The 15170-nt window shown below is 61.5% G+C and overlaps 1 protein-coding gene across 4 annotated transcripts; it reads right to left on the bottom strand.

The window, feature by feature from the left end:
• Window positions 1-571: 571 nt before the first annotated feature.
• On the bottom strand, window positions 572-11458 carry SEMA3B (semaphorin 3B). Of its 4 annotated transcripts, none has more exons than XM_059160970.1 (18): window positions 11315-11458; window positions 7533-7719; window positions 6636-6793; window positions 6407-6469; window positions 5887-6006; window positions 5714-5807; window positions 5421-5540; window positions 4450-4595; window positions 4247-4358; window positions 4061-4130; window positions 3839-3983; window positions 3301-3520; window positions 2948-3039; window positions 2798-2839; window positions 2402-2559; window positions 2245-2300; window positions 2011-2150; window positions 572-1524 (listed from the first exon to the last, which is right to left on the bottom strand). In XM_059160970.1, the coding sequence occupies exons 2-18, from the start codon at window positions 7639-7641 to the stop codon at window positions 1123-1125; spliced, it is 2247 nt and encodes a 748-aa protein (XP_059016953.1). In that variant the 5' UTR covers window positions 7642-7719; window positions 11315-11458; the 3' UTR covers window positions 572-1122. The 4 variants fall into 4 exon arrangements, with proteins under 4 accessions (XP_059016953.1, XP_059016954.1, XP_059016955.1 ...); XM_059160971.1 differs by having other exon boundaries at window positions 7533-7734; window positions 11315-11408; XM_059160972.1 differs by lacking the exon at window positions 11315-11458 and adding an exon at window positions 9081-9488.
• Between the last annotated feature and the right edge of the window lie 3712 nt (window positions 11459-15170).

The raw sequence follows: 15170 nt of genomic DNA, 5'->3' as shown, positions 1-15170 counted from the left end.
CATTTCCTCATCTGTAAAACAGGAATGACAATGGTTCCTCCCTGGCACAGGACACAGGAGGATGGAAATACAGCCACATGTCAGAAGCACTTAGCACATGCAGTTTAGAACCCTCCTACTCTCCAAGGGTACACAAGTCACACACAGTGTATGAGGAGGCATGGTACCACTTACCCTTGAAGGGAGGAAGTGGCCCATCTTAGGGCCCACACTCTGCTATTGGACCCCTGAGGCCCTCCTTCCCAACTGGGACAAAGCAAGACAATAAGCTCTACCTCCTTAAACATCCCAAATCCATCACTTCACTGTATCACTGGCCTCCTTGATGTTCCTTGAGCACAGCAACCTTGTTTCTTGCCCTGGCTCTTCCTTCCAAGGCTCTCCCCTGGATACTCCCGCAGCTGGCTCCTTGTTTAGCTCAAATGTCACCCCCTCCTTGATGCTTTCTTACATTATTTTACATATCGCCAAATTGCATTTTCTTCATAGCACTCAGCCAAGAAATTCTATTATTCAGAATACGTTGTGTATGTCAGTAGGGCCCCGAAAGGTCCCCACGGAATCCCCTCAGTCACATGGAAACCATCTTTAATCCTCACCACAGCATCCTTAGCAGAAATTGAGGTCTAGAGACCACGAAGAAGTTGCCCAAGGCCACACAGCGAGACCTAGCACCAGCGGTTGCGTGCTGGGGCCGCTCCAGCTTCGGCTGATAACGTGTTTATTGCATTAGTACAGTCGGCCTGCCCCACCCCCACCCCCACCCGCTCAGCCTGTTCACAGCTTTCTGCTCATCCCCCAGGGAGGAGGGCCTTCCCCGAGGGAGGGCACTCCGGGCTCCTCCTCCGCCCAGGTCGCTGCCTTGGAGCCCTCTTCTCTGCCTCCTCGCGACCAGCAGGACCCCGTGCCCGGCCTGGGCCGTCCCTCCCACGGCTACATTCAAAGGTTATCCTCTGTTAATAAATAAGCTGGCGAGGCAGCCCCTCGGCCAGGGCCTGTCGGTCGGTCGGTCTCCATCGGCCAGGGACCAGTGTGCCGGGCCCCGTAGCCGTGCGTCCCCCAGGGTCTGTCCTCCCGCTCCTGCCTGGAGTCGCCTTCCCTGTACCCAGCCCGGAGGCCGAATCACCAGTGCGCGGCGCTGCGGGGCCCCCGCTCTGCGCGCGGCTCGGGGGCGTGCCTTCGGCGGCTTCGGCCCTTCCTCCGCGATTCGGGAGGCGGTGGGCGCGACTCGGGCTGCAGACGACACATTCGCAGGGAGCTAGCGCCACCGCCGCCCGGCTCCACCAGCTGCAGGAAGTCCCGGTACCAGAGCTTGGGGCCTGGAGGGGCGACGGGCGCAGCCTCCTCGGTCCGGGCCAACCTTTCGGCCTGCGCTGCACTCAGCACGTGTAGCGCCAGGCGACGCAGCGGCTGCGAAAAGCCCTGCTCCACAGCCGCGCACAGGTACACGCCTGAGTCCCCGCGCCGCAGCCCGCGCAGCAGCAGCCCCCGCGTCACGCGCTCGGCGCGCTCTTCCGCAGCCACCTGCAGGCCGGGCCAGCGGGAGGCGGGGGCGTCAGGGTCGCGAACAGCGAAACCCCGCTCCAGGCCCGGCCGGGAGATGCAGAGGGTCACCGGCGGCCGAGCGGGAGTAGGATAGGGGCGCCCGCAGGGGCACGTTTGGAGGCTGGGGGCACTGGGACCGGTGGTCTGAGAGGGGATCCCCGTACTGGGCAGTACATGGGGGGTGGCTCAGGGAGAGCAACAGGAGGGGCGAGGGCGCGACTCCCTCTCGGGCGGGGGGGCTGGGTCTGGAGTCTATTTAGACTGAGAGGCCTCACGGGGAGGCGGCGTGCAGGGAAGAGACCAAACCAGGCAAGAGGGGCCGGTTAGGCGGAGTCTCACTGGGCGGGGCCGCACCTCGTCTACAGGTGGGAGCCGGCCCGAGGGCCTCATTGGCTAGGGCGGGACCTCTCCTGGATGTAGGGGCGGGGCCAGGGCCCGTTGAGGAGCCCAGCGCGGGAGGCTCACCTGGGTGCGGGCTGCCTCCCCTGCGCGCTGGAAGGTCCATTCCACGCGTGCCTGCAGCGAGCGGGGCTCACACTCTAGGAAGGCGCTGCCGCCCTCCACCCCGAACACCTTCCGCTCCAGCAATGTGGGATGGGATGAGTCTGGGGAGGGCAAGGGATTGTCAGATTCAGGCAGGGCAGGGCAGGCTGTGGCATCTTCGAAGGCCGCGAAGTCGGGGCAAGCTGGGGCACTCACCCCCGGAGCACAGCGTACTGGGGTCGCCGTTCTTCACGTCTTGCCGCCGAAACCGCCTGCGGGGAGCAGGGCACGTGGAACTTCCGTGAGCTCTTCTTCCTTTAGCCAGCCAGGTGCGGCAAAGGATTCCGGGTGGCCCGCCCCCGACCCGGCCCACCTTTTAGCGCTGGGCTGGAAGCGCGTGCACGCGGCCCCGTCCCAGGCGCAGTAAGGGTCACGCGCCAGGCAGCATTCGGCGCAGGCACGGCCATGGGCAGCACAGCGGTGCAAGGGGATCTGGGCCACTGCGCTCCGTGAGGCAACGTACAGCTGGTGCTAGGGGGCACGAGGGGCTCCGGGCTGACCGAAGGCAGCCCCGTGCCCGCCTCCCACAGGTCAGAGATCCCTTACCCCACTTGACAGATGGGAACACTGAGGTCTCAGGTCACGCAGTCTAGCGAAGGCAGAACCTATTCTCAAACCCGGGATTCGAACTACCAAGGGAGGCATGGGGGTTGGGGCACTCGGGGAACGTACGGGGTCCCTTTTACCCCCAAGCGTTCTGGTCACTTACTCTCTTAGAAGAGATTTGCATGCTGGTGATAGCAGCCGAGTCCTGAGAGGGAGGGGGAGCACTGGGATCAGGGATCAGTGGGGTGGGGTTACTCCAGGCAGGGGGGCACAGAGGTTGAGGTGAGGGGGATGGGGGGAGGCTAGATCTCACCTCAAATACGTGCAGCTCCTCCAAGAGCAGCCCCTCCCCGTTAGGCCGGCTGCTCTTGGGGACCGAGATCACCTTCAGCACTGTGCCAGCATCTGCAAGGATGAGGAGTGAGTGACTAACTCCTTGTTAGCCCTCATAGCTAGGGCTGGGGGGGGTCTCCTCACTTCTGAGGCCTTTGCCCTCAACATGGTTGGGTCAGTGAAGAACATGGGTTGGAAGAATAAGAGCAGCATCCAGAAGGAGATGGGGGCATAACCCGGACAAAGATTCGAAGGTGAGCCTGGACAGGGGCAGCTTCAGTAACTGGCAGAGTCTAGACTGGGTTTAATGAATGGTCATGGCAGACCACTGACCTGTGCCAATGAAGAGGACGTCGTAGTGTCCGTCAGCAGCTGCCACACGGTCTGCAGTGATCTGGGTGAAGGTGTATCCGGCACCCACTTGTAGGAAGAGAGGGCGCCCACCCACGGGCAGGACTGAATTGTACATGAGAGGGTGGTTCCGGGCAAACTGAATGACGTCATCAGGGAAGTCCTTGGTAGAACTGAAGGTGCCGAAGGTCTTGCTGGGGCACTGGGCGGTGGGGAGGAGGCGCGACAGGGATGTGGGTATGAGGGTCTGGTGGCCCCACAAGAGACCTCCAGGAACTGGGAGTGGGGGTGCTAATGGATAGAGCCTTGCCCTGGGACTCTGAAGAGAGAAGACCCAGCCCTCCCTTTGGGAGTCTTAGGAGGAAATATGGCCTTCCTTTTAGAAGCCCTGTCTGATCAAATTGATGTTTATCCACCCATAACAAGAGGAAGAAACCACATTCACCAAGAAGATCCCAGACCAGATTCTCCACCCCTGAGACTTTGAGCAGATTGTGGTGGGAATCCTGGGGCTACGCACCATGCCTGGCCGGGGGTAGGGGACACGGCCCTGATAGGACACCCACTGGTGCAGGGGCCCTTCCTTGTGTGCAAAGGGCCCCAGAAAGGCACGGCGCACGTCGTTCATGCTATACACGCACACTGCAGAGCCTTGGAAGACGGTGCTGTGGGTGAAGGCAGGAGTAGAGTGAGGGGCCCAGAAGAGCCAGGCCAGTCCCGCCCACAACCTCGCGGCCCTCACCTGGATGTGGAGAAGACAGCATAGAGCAGCGGGCTCCAACGGTCCCTCAAGGACAGCAGGAACACATCCTCTGTGGGGAAGGGGCCCAGTTGGGGGAGGGCACACAGCCCTCAGTGTGGCCAGGCTCCCAGGTCTGGGGCACTGCGCTCCCTCTCCCCAACTCCATCCTCCACTCCTGGCACTCACGGAGCTGGTCGAAGTGCGTGTCACCCTCTGCACCAGGCACAGAGCACACCAGCCGTGCCTTCAGGAACGTGGTCCACTTGTTCACCAGGCTGCGCTGGCCACCCACATCATTCTGCGTGGCCAATCAGAGGGCGTGAGGGGGAGCCCCAAAGAGGTAAGAGGGCAGGGGTGTGGTCACAGGCTGTGGCCCAGGGACTCCTCACCCGACAGATCTGGCCAACACGGGACACGGACAGGCGCCCCAGTGCTGGTGCAGCTTCCACTGCAGACTCACGGAAGAAGAAGTAGATCTTGTCATCATCGGGATTCTCGCTCTCCGGGATCCAGAAGACCTTGACAAACTTGGGCTCTAGCAGCAGGAGGTGTGAAGTCAGCATTCCCTCATGAGACCCATATACTCTCTCTCCTAACTCCTAACTCTGGTGCCTCCAGAAGCCTGCCAGGCAGCATCTGAGCACCCAGTCTCTAGGATCAAGTTCATCCGGATGGCCCCGCAAGTCCACGGGATCCAGAGGATCAGGGCCTGTGAGTCAAGAAGCAGCCACAAGAGGGCAGCAGAGACCGAGACTACCTGGAGAGCCCACCTCAGCCCGGCAGCTCCCCAGGCCAGATGGCCAGGAAAGGAGGGAGATGGCCAATGAGTTGTACCTTCACTCGCGGATCCTACTCTTGAACAGGAGGCAGGGGCCCCCGTTCTCCTCACTCTTACAGCAAGTGACTCAGCCCCTGATGGTGGAGACCCCTTCTCCTCTCTCCTCTCCTGTGTCTAATCCTTGGTTTGTTCCTGCGCCAGATTCTTGGCTCTAGTTGCTCTTTCCCTCCATCCTACGGGGCGTTTGGAATCAGCTCAGCCCCCCTCCCCAGCAGACTGGCTTCCTTTCTCATTCTCCCACCTGATCTCCTTTTCCCGTTCTGTCTGTGCATTGAACAGTCTCATGGCCATTGGAACTGATCTTATGATGTATTCGTTCTGAGTTCTGTGAATTCAAAGAGGACGGAGGCCCCATGTCTTGTCTGGCCTACATCCCCAGTCCCTGGCACAAGGCTGGACCCATGCTAGCTACCTGGTGGGAGCCCGGCTGCACCCACTGCTCACTTCTGTTATGGGCCTTCCTTGGCACCTACCCTGTGGGGGCCAAGGGCCCCCCTTCCCAAAACCCCACCAGCTTTTCACCATTGAGCCAGCGGGAGTCATGTGGTTCTGTTCGAAGACTCGGACGCTGGCCCAGGCTTCGGAAGATGGTGAAGTCCCGGCCCATGAGGTCTGCAGCCACCCCTGAGTACAGTTCTTCTCCTGCAGACAGGGTGAGGGCTGCTCAGCCAATCTGAAGGTTCTCGGTGGGGGATGGAGGTGGGGGTGCTTGGAGAGCTCTGGCAGCAGCCTGGGAGTCAGTGAGGCCGTGGGGGAATCTCTGGGGCTCTCAAGAGAGTCAAGAGTCTCTGAGGGGCCCTAGCCTTTGGACTCACCCACAAGCACGGAGGCAGCCCGATGCCTCGGGTCATACGGACTCTTGCCTTTGCCATCCTCTAGCCTCCGAAGGTCCAGCCGGAGCATGGGCTCCTGGGAGGCAGGAGGCAGTTGTTACTTCTGGACCTTTCTTCACCTCCCAACCTCCCTCTCTGCCCAGAGCTGGACTTACCTCCAGCCGGTGGCCCACCTCCACAAATGCACAGGTTGGATGGAAGGCCCCCGTGCCACAGGCCAGCAGATGGGTGCGGTTGTAGGCATGCAGCAACTTCACGAAATTCATGCACTCAGTCTAGTGGGCAGGCAGGGTCAGGGACAATGAGGCCTCCCCCAGGGAAGCAGCCTTAAGGAGTCCCAGCTCCCAGTGGCACCTCACCCCTTCCTCTCTTCTGCATCAGTCCAGGCAAGCACCAACATGGGCTGCGGTGAACTGCATGCCCTTGGTGACCAGCCCGGCCCACCTCTCACCAGAAGGCGCACATGGAAAAGCACAGGCCTGTATGTCCCCCTGTGACTCAGAGGCCCCCAATAAGAATCACATGAGCCTCCACCCTGAGTCACTACCTCCAAACTTCAGACATCTCAACCCCCTGCCCCCATCACAACCAAAACAGGCAGGCCTCTGTCTTGGCGCCACTGTGTGGAAAGCGGGGGGCTGGCCTCCCCGCTCCCACCCCGAAGAGAGCACTCACGCCAATGTCTTTCCCTGCCCAGTTGCACTCCTCTCGCCATTCCACGGGGGCCGGCCACGCCAGCTACAAGGAGGTCGGGGGAAGGGGACACAGGTCAGGGCCCTTGCGTGGTCTCTGTGCAGAGAGTGTCCGCTCAGGGGGCTCATCCCTCTGGGCCTCTCCAAGCAGTCTGGAGTGGGGTCCTGGGGCTCCTTCCCTAGGCAGCGCCAAGGCTGGGGGTCCCTGGTACCTTCTTGGCCCGCTTGCTGATGTTGTCCAGGCTGAGGGAGGCCACGTGGTTCTCAGCGCCCACAAACAGGCGTCCTCTTTCCTCATCCACCAGCAAAGCTTCATAGCAGCAGGTCCTCTCCAGCCTGAAGGTCCGGAGACCATGCCGGGCCTGGAGCTCTGCAGGGGTTGGACACCACAGAGGATCTGCCAGCCCTGCTGGAAGCTTCCCCTAGACCCTGCCTGTCTCTCTCACAGGTCATGGTTGTACATGGGACCTGGCCCACACACATGTGAGTTTCCATGTGTGTGAGTTTCTACTGATGAAGACAGGCCCACCCATGTGTGAAACTTCCATGGTGGGCAGTGCAGCATCCCCCCCAATCAAGGGGCAAGCAGGTTGAGCTCCTTGGGCAGGCTTGGACAAGCAGTGTCTGCAGGCAGGCACACTGGGAGGCCGGGGTGCCAGTGGGGGTGCTGAGCATGTCCGGAAAGCCAGAACCCCAACCCCAGCATGGGGGTTTCCTGCCACCAGCCTGAGCTCAGTGCGATGCCATTGCTTAGTGACCAGTGACCGACCTCCTGTGTAGGGGGTGTGGGAAGGAGGCTCTAGTAACCCCCACACCTCAGTTACCCCCACACCTCAGTTTCCCTGGGGGTGGGTCGTGGATGGGACCCAGGCAGGATCTGTTGCCATGGGAACGGAAGGGGGGTCTTCCTGGGAAAGCAAGAAGAGAATGTGCACAGAAAGTCGGGGGGCTGAGGCCAGGACAGGGTTAACTGGAGATGGCCTGAGAGTGTCCCCAATCAAACCTGGGCCAGTGGCACAAAGCAACAGCAAACGCACGCCCCCTACCCACACTGGGACCCTCTCCCGCCCACCATGAGCGGAGCCCTCCAGCCCACCAGGTGCACCTACCTTGGAAGGAAAGCCGCAGGCGCGGGGTGCTGGGGGTTGCATCCCCCCGCACTGCCGCCCAGAGCAGAGCCAGGACCGGGATCATGGCGGCAGCCCCGGCCTGCCCCATCCTGGTGGCTCAGGGTGCTCCCGGTTCAGCAGGCGCGTGCGGAGGAGCCTTGAGCCGCCCTGGACTCTGCCCCAGGATCTGGAAGAGAAGGAGCTGCAGCAAGGACGAGGGCGGGAGGCTAGAGGGGGGAGTCCCCAGGGATCAGATTACAGCCCCTAGGGGAAAGAGGCTGGGGGGTCGCATTCCACTTCCGAGCTCTCCCCTCCCTGAGTGTGCCCTGCCTGGCCACAATCACAGACACACCCACGCCGGGCACACCCTCGGGGTCACCCCCACACTGGCAGGCGCCCGCCCCACCACGTCACCCTCCCCAGGAACACCCCCCCCTTCCCGTAGACACGCTCACAGACATTAATTCACAAACTCTGTGTGCCTACTTCTTGCCAGCCTGGGACACTGGGGGACACAGACAAGGTCCCCATGTAGGAGAGGGCAGAATGCCAACAAGGACTCAGATCAGTGCAGTCATTTCAGAGGGCGCCAAGTGCAATGAGCAAAACAAGCCAGTCATGGGAGTGAGCAGCAAGAGGGGGTCAGGCCTCTGGAGGTGGTTGTGCACCCACGGGCCCACAGAGAAGTAGAGGTACCTCTGGGGCTGGAGCCAGTGGTGTGGGCGCCCGTGAGTTTGAGTATTTCTGAGGGTCCCTTTGTGTATCTGTATTGTGTGTGTGCGCGCACACGCAGACAGGTGTATGTCCATGTCTTCAATGGCATGCGCGTGCACTTTGCAGACACGCGTACATGTGTGTTGTGTACGTGTGCATTACGATTGTGTGTGCACACACAAGTGCATGCGTGTCCCTCGGCACGCCAGTGAGTAAATACAACCACAGGGACAGTCACTGCCTGTAACTCTGAGAGCGCCTGGATAGCCACTCCTCAGGAAGATGTCTGTCCGGGAGCCCTGAGGACTGCGCCCCCAACCCAGGCTGGAGGGAAGCCTCAGCTTCTACTTGGAGGTGATTCCCAGTAGGACATCACAGTCCTGGCTTCCTGCTTGACCCCTCTCTCCCCACCTGAGCCTAGAGGGGGCTGGTTATGCAGAAATTCTGTGGGCTGACTTAAGACCCAAGAGTAATCAAGTTGGGGGAGAGCCAAGGGTCTCAGGCAGCCTCTCACTCCCACTTCAGGTGAGTTGCCCAGCCCTCTCTAAGCCTCCCCTGCCTTCTCCCTCAGGTTTCCCCATCTTTGAGCCCCTCCAACTCTGCGCCAGAGCCCTTCCCCTGAACCCCTTTTGTGGGGCCAGCCTCTGGCTGCAATCCCCATCCTCCTTCCCAGAGCTGGCGGGGGCAGGTGCTGGGTACAGGAGCCTTAGCATGGGGCAAGGTCCTGGGGTGCCATCAAGCAAGGGGCACACCTGCCAAGCCACGTTCCCGACTGCCCCCAAGCCCCTGCCCAGTTCCGCAGCTTCCAGACCCCTCCCAGGCTAGGACTCCCACCTCCTGCTGTCCCTCCACTGACACTTGCCACTGTCTCTTCTGAGCCCGTGAGGTCTGCAACGCCACAGAACACCCGGCCACCTTCCCACACTCCACCAGAACTCAGGCGGCAGTGCCTCTCCACCCCAGCCCCGGCTCGCCCGGGAGGAGGGGAGAAGCATGGGGACTGTAGGGCACCCTACAACGGCTCCTTTAAGGAGCAGCCCCCGCCTCCACGCAGCCGGCCGCCGCCCCACACGCGCCAGCAAGTTTACGGGGGCGGATCGGGTGACCAGGCAGGAGTTGGTGGCCTGGCCAGAGTGGAGCGGGCACAAGGGAGGGGCGACCCCTCCCCTGTCAGGCCTCGGGGCAATAGGGTGCGCCCAATAGCAGTCCTGTGCAGAAGCTGGGCGGCCAGTCAAGGCAAAGGAGGAAGAAACCATATAGGGCTCCCTCCCCAGCCCCAAAAGGCTCTGTGAAGCAGGCAGAACAGCAGGTCCAGGGGACTTCAGGTCCTCACCGGTCCCTACACAGCTGGAGAGCTGCAAGTGGGTAGTGAGGGGCTCAGCTGGGGAGGGTCTGGGATCTTGGCCTGAAGCTGAGTCTGGTGGACAACCCCATTTGGTCTGCTAGGGGTCTACTCTGGAAGGGCCGAATGTTGACCGTGGCTGAATGGGGCCCTCGGGTCTATGTGACAGGGCTTGAGGATGGCCTTTCACCCCTCAATCCCCCCAAAAGGCATCCTCCTGGAACCTCCCCAAGGCTGGTCAGCAGCTTGTCAGTGGTCGGTGAGGGAGGCTGTGGTTTCCAAGGGCTGTGGCCCCTCTCTGGTCAGCTCTCCCAGAGTAGGGGTGTCAGTGCCTGTTCCGGGTGGGGCCGGGCTCTGCTTTCCTGAGTCTCAGGACCTAGTGTTCCTGGACTGGCCTGGCTGGCTGGCTGGCTGGCTGGCAGGCAGATGAAGGGAGGGCCTCCGGGGGAGAACCAGGGGTCTTCCGGAGAGGGAGTAGAGGGATGCACCCCAGCCTGGGCTCTTGGACTTCCAGGATGCAGCCTCTTCCTCCTCCCAGCTTCTGCCTTGGACCTGGGCAGCCTCCCCCGGCCCCACGCAAGCAAACAAAATTCTTCGGCTGTTTACAATTTTCCACCCTAGCCGCCAAGATCAGCAAGTGCATTTGAGGTCCCCATCCACCCCCACGGTGCCCCCTACCTGCCCCCACTGCTTTTAGTTCTTCAGGCTCAGGGTCCCAGTCTCTGTTTCATTCCCTCCAAGCTCCACGTCCATATTGAAAAGCAGGACCAGGAACCCCCCCCCCCTTTCCAGCATCTTGGGGCTGCCCCTTGCGCACTGGAGCCCTTTATGTTGCTTCCCTTGCCCTAGGTGAGTCCTCTTCCCTGGGGTAGGAAGGGAGATCTGCAGGGGTGGGAGCCCATGGTGTCCCCCAGGGTCTTTGTTCCTCAGCTACAGGCCCAAGTATATGCCAGACTCCGGTGGGGTAGCAGGGGGCGGGGGGGGGGGGACTTCATGGAGGCAGTCCTCCAGGAACAGCAGTGGGTTACACTGTACTCCGGGAGTTCCTAAGGATTCTAGAATCAGGCAGCCTGGGCCTGAGTCTTGACAGAATGGAGCAAACTAGGGAAGGCAGCTGGGGTCCCTACTCTTACCTGCAGCCCCCCTCCCACAAAGGCCACCTCAGACTCCAGGCCTCTACACTTTGCCAGGGTAGCCACGGGCAAAAGCAGCCTGGGTTCTCGCCCCGATGCTGCCTGTCAGTGCCACAGCCTCCAAGGCCTTGATTTTTCCTTCTGGAAATACTAAATCGTTGTGCCAAATCCTACCACCTGCCTTCTGGGCCCTCACCCTCAGCCGGGCCCGCCCTCAGCCTGGACTCTGGGTCGTGTGGCTGGGGTAGGGCATCCATCTGAGGAAGGCCAGCGTCAACCCTCCCAGTGTCCAGGCTGGGCTGGGTCAGGCCTTGGCTCCCCGCTTACACCTGCTTTAGCCATCAAGGCTGGTGACTCCGACATCACATTTCCTACTTCTGGCCACGTGGGTACTGGGACTCACTACCCTGAGGACTTAGGCATTGAGTGGGGGTGGGCTGGGGGGCAGGAATGAACCCAGCAAAGCCTAACTGAGGCCTGACTTCCCTGACAAAGTACTACCCACCCCGGGGAGATCCCCTGGGAAATGGGGGGGGCCCTTCCCCCACCCGCCCCCAGCCTGGAATCCATGCTCCCGGAGACCCCTGGCCCACCTTTTTGGAAAGATCAGCTCTTCCCCTCCTTGCCTGTTCCCCTTCCCTTCTGAGGGCCATGTCAGGGCTGAGGTGGAGGGGCCGAGGGCGGGGCTGCCTGGAACCCTGGGCCTCTGGCTGCGGCCCTGCCCCCACCCGCTCCGCCCCAGCCCTCCGCCTCCTGCACATTCCTCCTGGGCTGAGGTCAGCCCCTCTGGGATGGGGGAGCCCCCCCCACCAGCCACATCACAGCTCTCCTCTCGCTCCTGTTTTCTTCATTGCCCAGCAGGGTTGGGGGGGGGCGGGGAATAGGGCAGGGGGTGGAGCCTCCCTCTCCCCTCCTCCACAGCCTAGGGGAGTAGTGGGGGTGCTGCCAGGAATGCAGCCAATGTAGACCGGGGTGGCACTCCAAGCTTATTAACATTTATTAACATAAATGCTACCTTCTCTTAATCAGCACGGAGGGTGGGTAAGGAGGGGGACAGCTGCCCTGGAGTGCAGGTTGAGGGGCTCGAAATGCTGGGGTGGATCAGCACCCTTAGTAGGCTGGGAAGGGTAGGGTGGGGTCGTGAGGGCTCCTCACCAGCTGTGTCCTTAGGGAGACACTGAACCTCTCAGATCTCTCTACTCAACTGCCCTGCGGTTGCAGCAGGGGGCAGGGTGGGGGAACACAGATGTCCGCTCTTGGTGTCATCTCCGCACCCAGCAGACCCCTCAGTGCTGCGTCTTTCAGCCCAGCTTCACTCCTGTCCCCCATCCCCGCCCCAACACGACGACTGCTGCCACCCTCCACCTGAACCTCCATCCCTCCCTGACCCCTGGGGACTCCTCAGTCTTCTTCCTCCTGGTCTGCAACCCAGCCCTGGCAGGGCCCAGGTGCCCATCCCTTCTCCTGAGGCCTGATCTTAGGGAGACCTTTAGGCCCCCTGATTAGCCAGACAAGGCCCTGCCTCCTCCCCCAGCAGCATCAGCACAGAGACCTGACCCCTTCACTCTCCCTGAGGCTGTGCCCCTGTGGTCTTTCTGCCCCTCCTCGTCCCAATACCTCCCCTCTGCAGTCCCCCACTACCCACCTCAGAGACTTGGCTGGAGCTTGGGGGCTCCCAGGCTCAGCCTTAGCTGACCCCATGAGGGCTCTGGGCACCCAATTTCCAGAGGGGCAGCAGGGCTTTGCTTGGGCTGTGCCCTCCACCCCTTAGCTCCTCCTCTTTGCCACCTGCTAGACTCTTTTCTTCACCATTCAGTCTTCAGGTCTCCTGGCGTCACTTCCTCTGTGAAGCCCCAGATGCCTAGAACACCCAGGGTCGAGCCTCTCTGCAGGCCTCTGGGTCCCCCAGTGGCTATCATCACAGGACCCAGCAGAGGACAGGCCCAGGGAGGGAGGAGAGAGAGAGAGAATGCCTACAGGAAGCCCTTCTACCCTCCTGGGCCTGCTGAGTCCTGGGGATGGGGTGCGATGGGAACTGATGGTCAAGTCCTTCCTGACCCTGCACCAGCCCCTCAGGCCTTGACTCTCTCCACCCACAACGAGGTTGGAAATCAGAGTCAATGGGAAAGGATATCAAACCTATTTTTCTCCTAAATAAGATCACCTGTGGGGCTTATTTCATGCAAGGGGAGAAACTAAGACAGGGAGGAGAAAATGATCCATGGTGTTGACCCCCCTCCACCCTAGTGCCCATCACCGTTATTAACCAAAGAGCCAAGTGGCTGACAAGTATGGACACACTCACGTAGCTGCACACATACCCCACCTGGCCTGATGCCCTCCTTGAATGTGTGATTCGGGCTGGCTTTCCCTCTGGGAGTCCAGGAGGGTTTAGGGGAATGTGTAGCCCCACGATAGGGATGTGGGCCCCCAGGATCTCTTGTCAGGCCAATAGACAGGAAGATTGAGCTCAGTTGTTCGGGAATGACCCTGAACCCAGAAGAGAGCCAAGAAATGCTACGATCCTATCCCAGCCCCCACCCTGACTCCCAGGGCAGCTAGGACCTGGTCACCCATGCCACAGACCAGGTGGCTGGAGTCAGGGCTTATGTTCTCCAGCGTCCTGGCTGGCCTGGCATTCTGGATCTGGGATGGGGTCTGTTGGGGGTTTGATTTGAAAAGCTCTGGCTGCATGGGGAGTAGGTTTTCCTGACATCAGAAGGAACAGTGGGGCCACCCAGGAACACAGTGAGGTGTTCTTCCAGGCCTTGACAGCCCCTTCAGTGTCACAGGTTCCAAATCTCATGGGTTCCCTCCCCATTCTGCACCTGGAATCTTGGCCTCCACCCACCTGTCATGGAGGGCCTGGGCCTGAGCTGGGGAGTGGCTGCCCACCTGGCTCCTCTCTGCAGGGTCTCCCTAGATCCTGTTCTCCTGAGCCCTGTGGAGCTCAGAACTTGTCTTTCTTTCCAGCTGTTTCCCCACCCTACAGATGGGTTAAAAATACCAAAGCTGGCACCACATCAGTAGCCTGAGCAACTATTTGGAGTGGGGTGGGCCCTCTGAGAGGTGGGTCAGCCTCATGGAAGTCTGCACCGGCTGGTGACAGCCCACTTCATACAGGGACCCACAAGCTTAGTCTGGAAGCAGGAGCCTGGGCCCCTTTCCTGGCTCTGCCTGTCTAGGGGTCCCAGGCCTCATAGCTGCAAGCTACCAGTGACTGGGGCCAAAAAGATGGGGCTCCTTAAGCTGGGAGTGCTTCAGGGTACACAGGGCCAGGGAGCACTGAGTCTCTCTAGATGCCCTCACCCCGTGGTCCCAGGGATGAGGTTCAGCCCCAGGAAAGCTCTAAGCATTAGGGGATCCCCAGAAGTCAACCGCCTGGAGTCCCTCCCTTTGGGGTGCAGGACACCTGGGGTGCCATCACCCCCCCACCCTCTGCTAGCTCCAGCTGCCCCCCAAGGCTGGGAATTTCCCAACTGCCAAAGACAAGGAAGAATTGAAAGGCCGCCCCCGCCAGTGCTGGGACAATGGGGCCTTATGACCTCCAAATCAGAGCAGGGGTAGGAAGGCTGAAGGCAGGTGGGAGCCTAGCTCTCTGCACGCAGGAAAGAAAGTGCTGCTTGCCAGGACCCCACCCAGACCCGCTGCAAAGTAGATTCAAGGGGATCCTGGCCAGAATCCTGCAGGGCCCACCCATGGAGAGAGGCACTGGGTGCGTCTGGCAGACAATGCTGGCCACTCAATGCTCCCTCTGTACGGGGGTTCCCCTCAGGAGGTTAGGAAGGAACCATCTCCCGGCGCGGCTTCCTGCTGGGCGGGCTTCACGGCCCCCGGAGCCCCGGCCCCGCCCGCTATCCGGGGCTCAGCGGGGTCCAGGCCTGACCGCCGAAGGAAGGCAGGGATCCTGAGTTGGACGAAGGATCCTGTTCTCCTTGTCAGCCGGCCCTCAGCCATCAGTCCCGGAGGCAGCGGTAGCAGGAAAGGCCCGAGGTACTGGGGCGGCAGCGGAGGCTGGGGGGCGTTGATCTCCTTCCGATCGGGCGGCCACGGCCTCTCATCTCTTGCCAACCAAACACTTGGGGGCCCTGAGGCCGCGCGGGGACTGGCAGGTGTGCGGAGGCGGGGTCCCGGGTGCCCAGCCCCACCCTCCCACCCTCCGCCTTCCCCGCCTCCGCGGCGCCGACCCCAGCCCAGGCCCCTTTGTCCCGCCGCGGGCGCGAAGCCGTCGCTGCCCCACAAAGCTGTCTTTGTGCCCCGCGGCCTCCGCAGGACCCGCTGACGTCAGCGTCCGTGACCAGCCCGGCGGGGCCGGCCACGGACTGCGGCGCCCCCTGGCGGCCAAACGCGGTCGGAGCTCGCCTCCGAGCCCCGCCCAGCAGAGCCCTTTTCCGTAGGCTCAGCTGCCCGCTGTCGCCACCAGCCGCAGGACAAAGTCCAGGCGCCTCG

The sequence above is a fragment of the Mustela lutreola genome, chromosome 2, assembly GCF_030435805.1.
Source record: "Mustela lutreola isolate mMusLut2 chromosome 2, mMusLut2.pri, whole genome shotgun sequence".
Taxonomy (NCBI): domain Eukaryota; kingdom Metazoa; phylum Chordata; class Mammalia; order Carnivora; family Mustelidae; genus Mustela; species Mustela lutreola.
The sequence above is the reverse complement of the archived record's forward strand: the minus strand, read 5'-3'. Positions and strand labels throughout refer to the sequence as shown.

Coding starts and splice junctions, on each gene's coding strand:
- SEMA3B (XM_059160970.1), bottom strand. CDS start 7,641: ATGGGGCAGGCCGGGGCTGCCGCCATGATCCCGGTCCTGGCTCTGCTC. Junction 6,794..7,532: donor CCTGCGGCTTTCCTTCCAAG/GTAGGTGCACCT, acceptor CAACCCCTGCAG/AGCTCCAGGCCCGGCATGGT. Junction 4,596..5,420: donor TGACTCCCGCTGGCTCAATG/GTGAAAAGCTGG, acceptor TCCTGCTGCTAG/AGCCCAAGTTTGTCAAGGTC.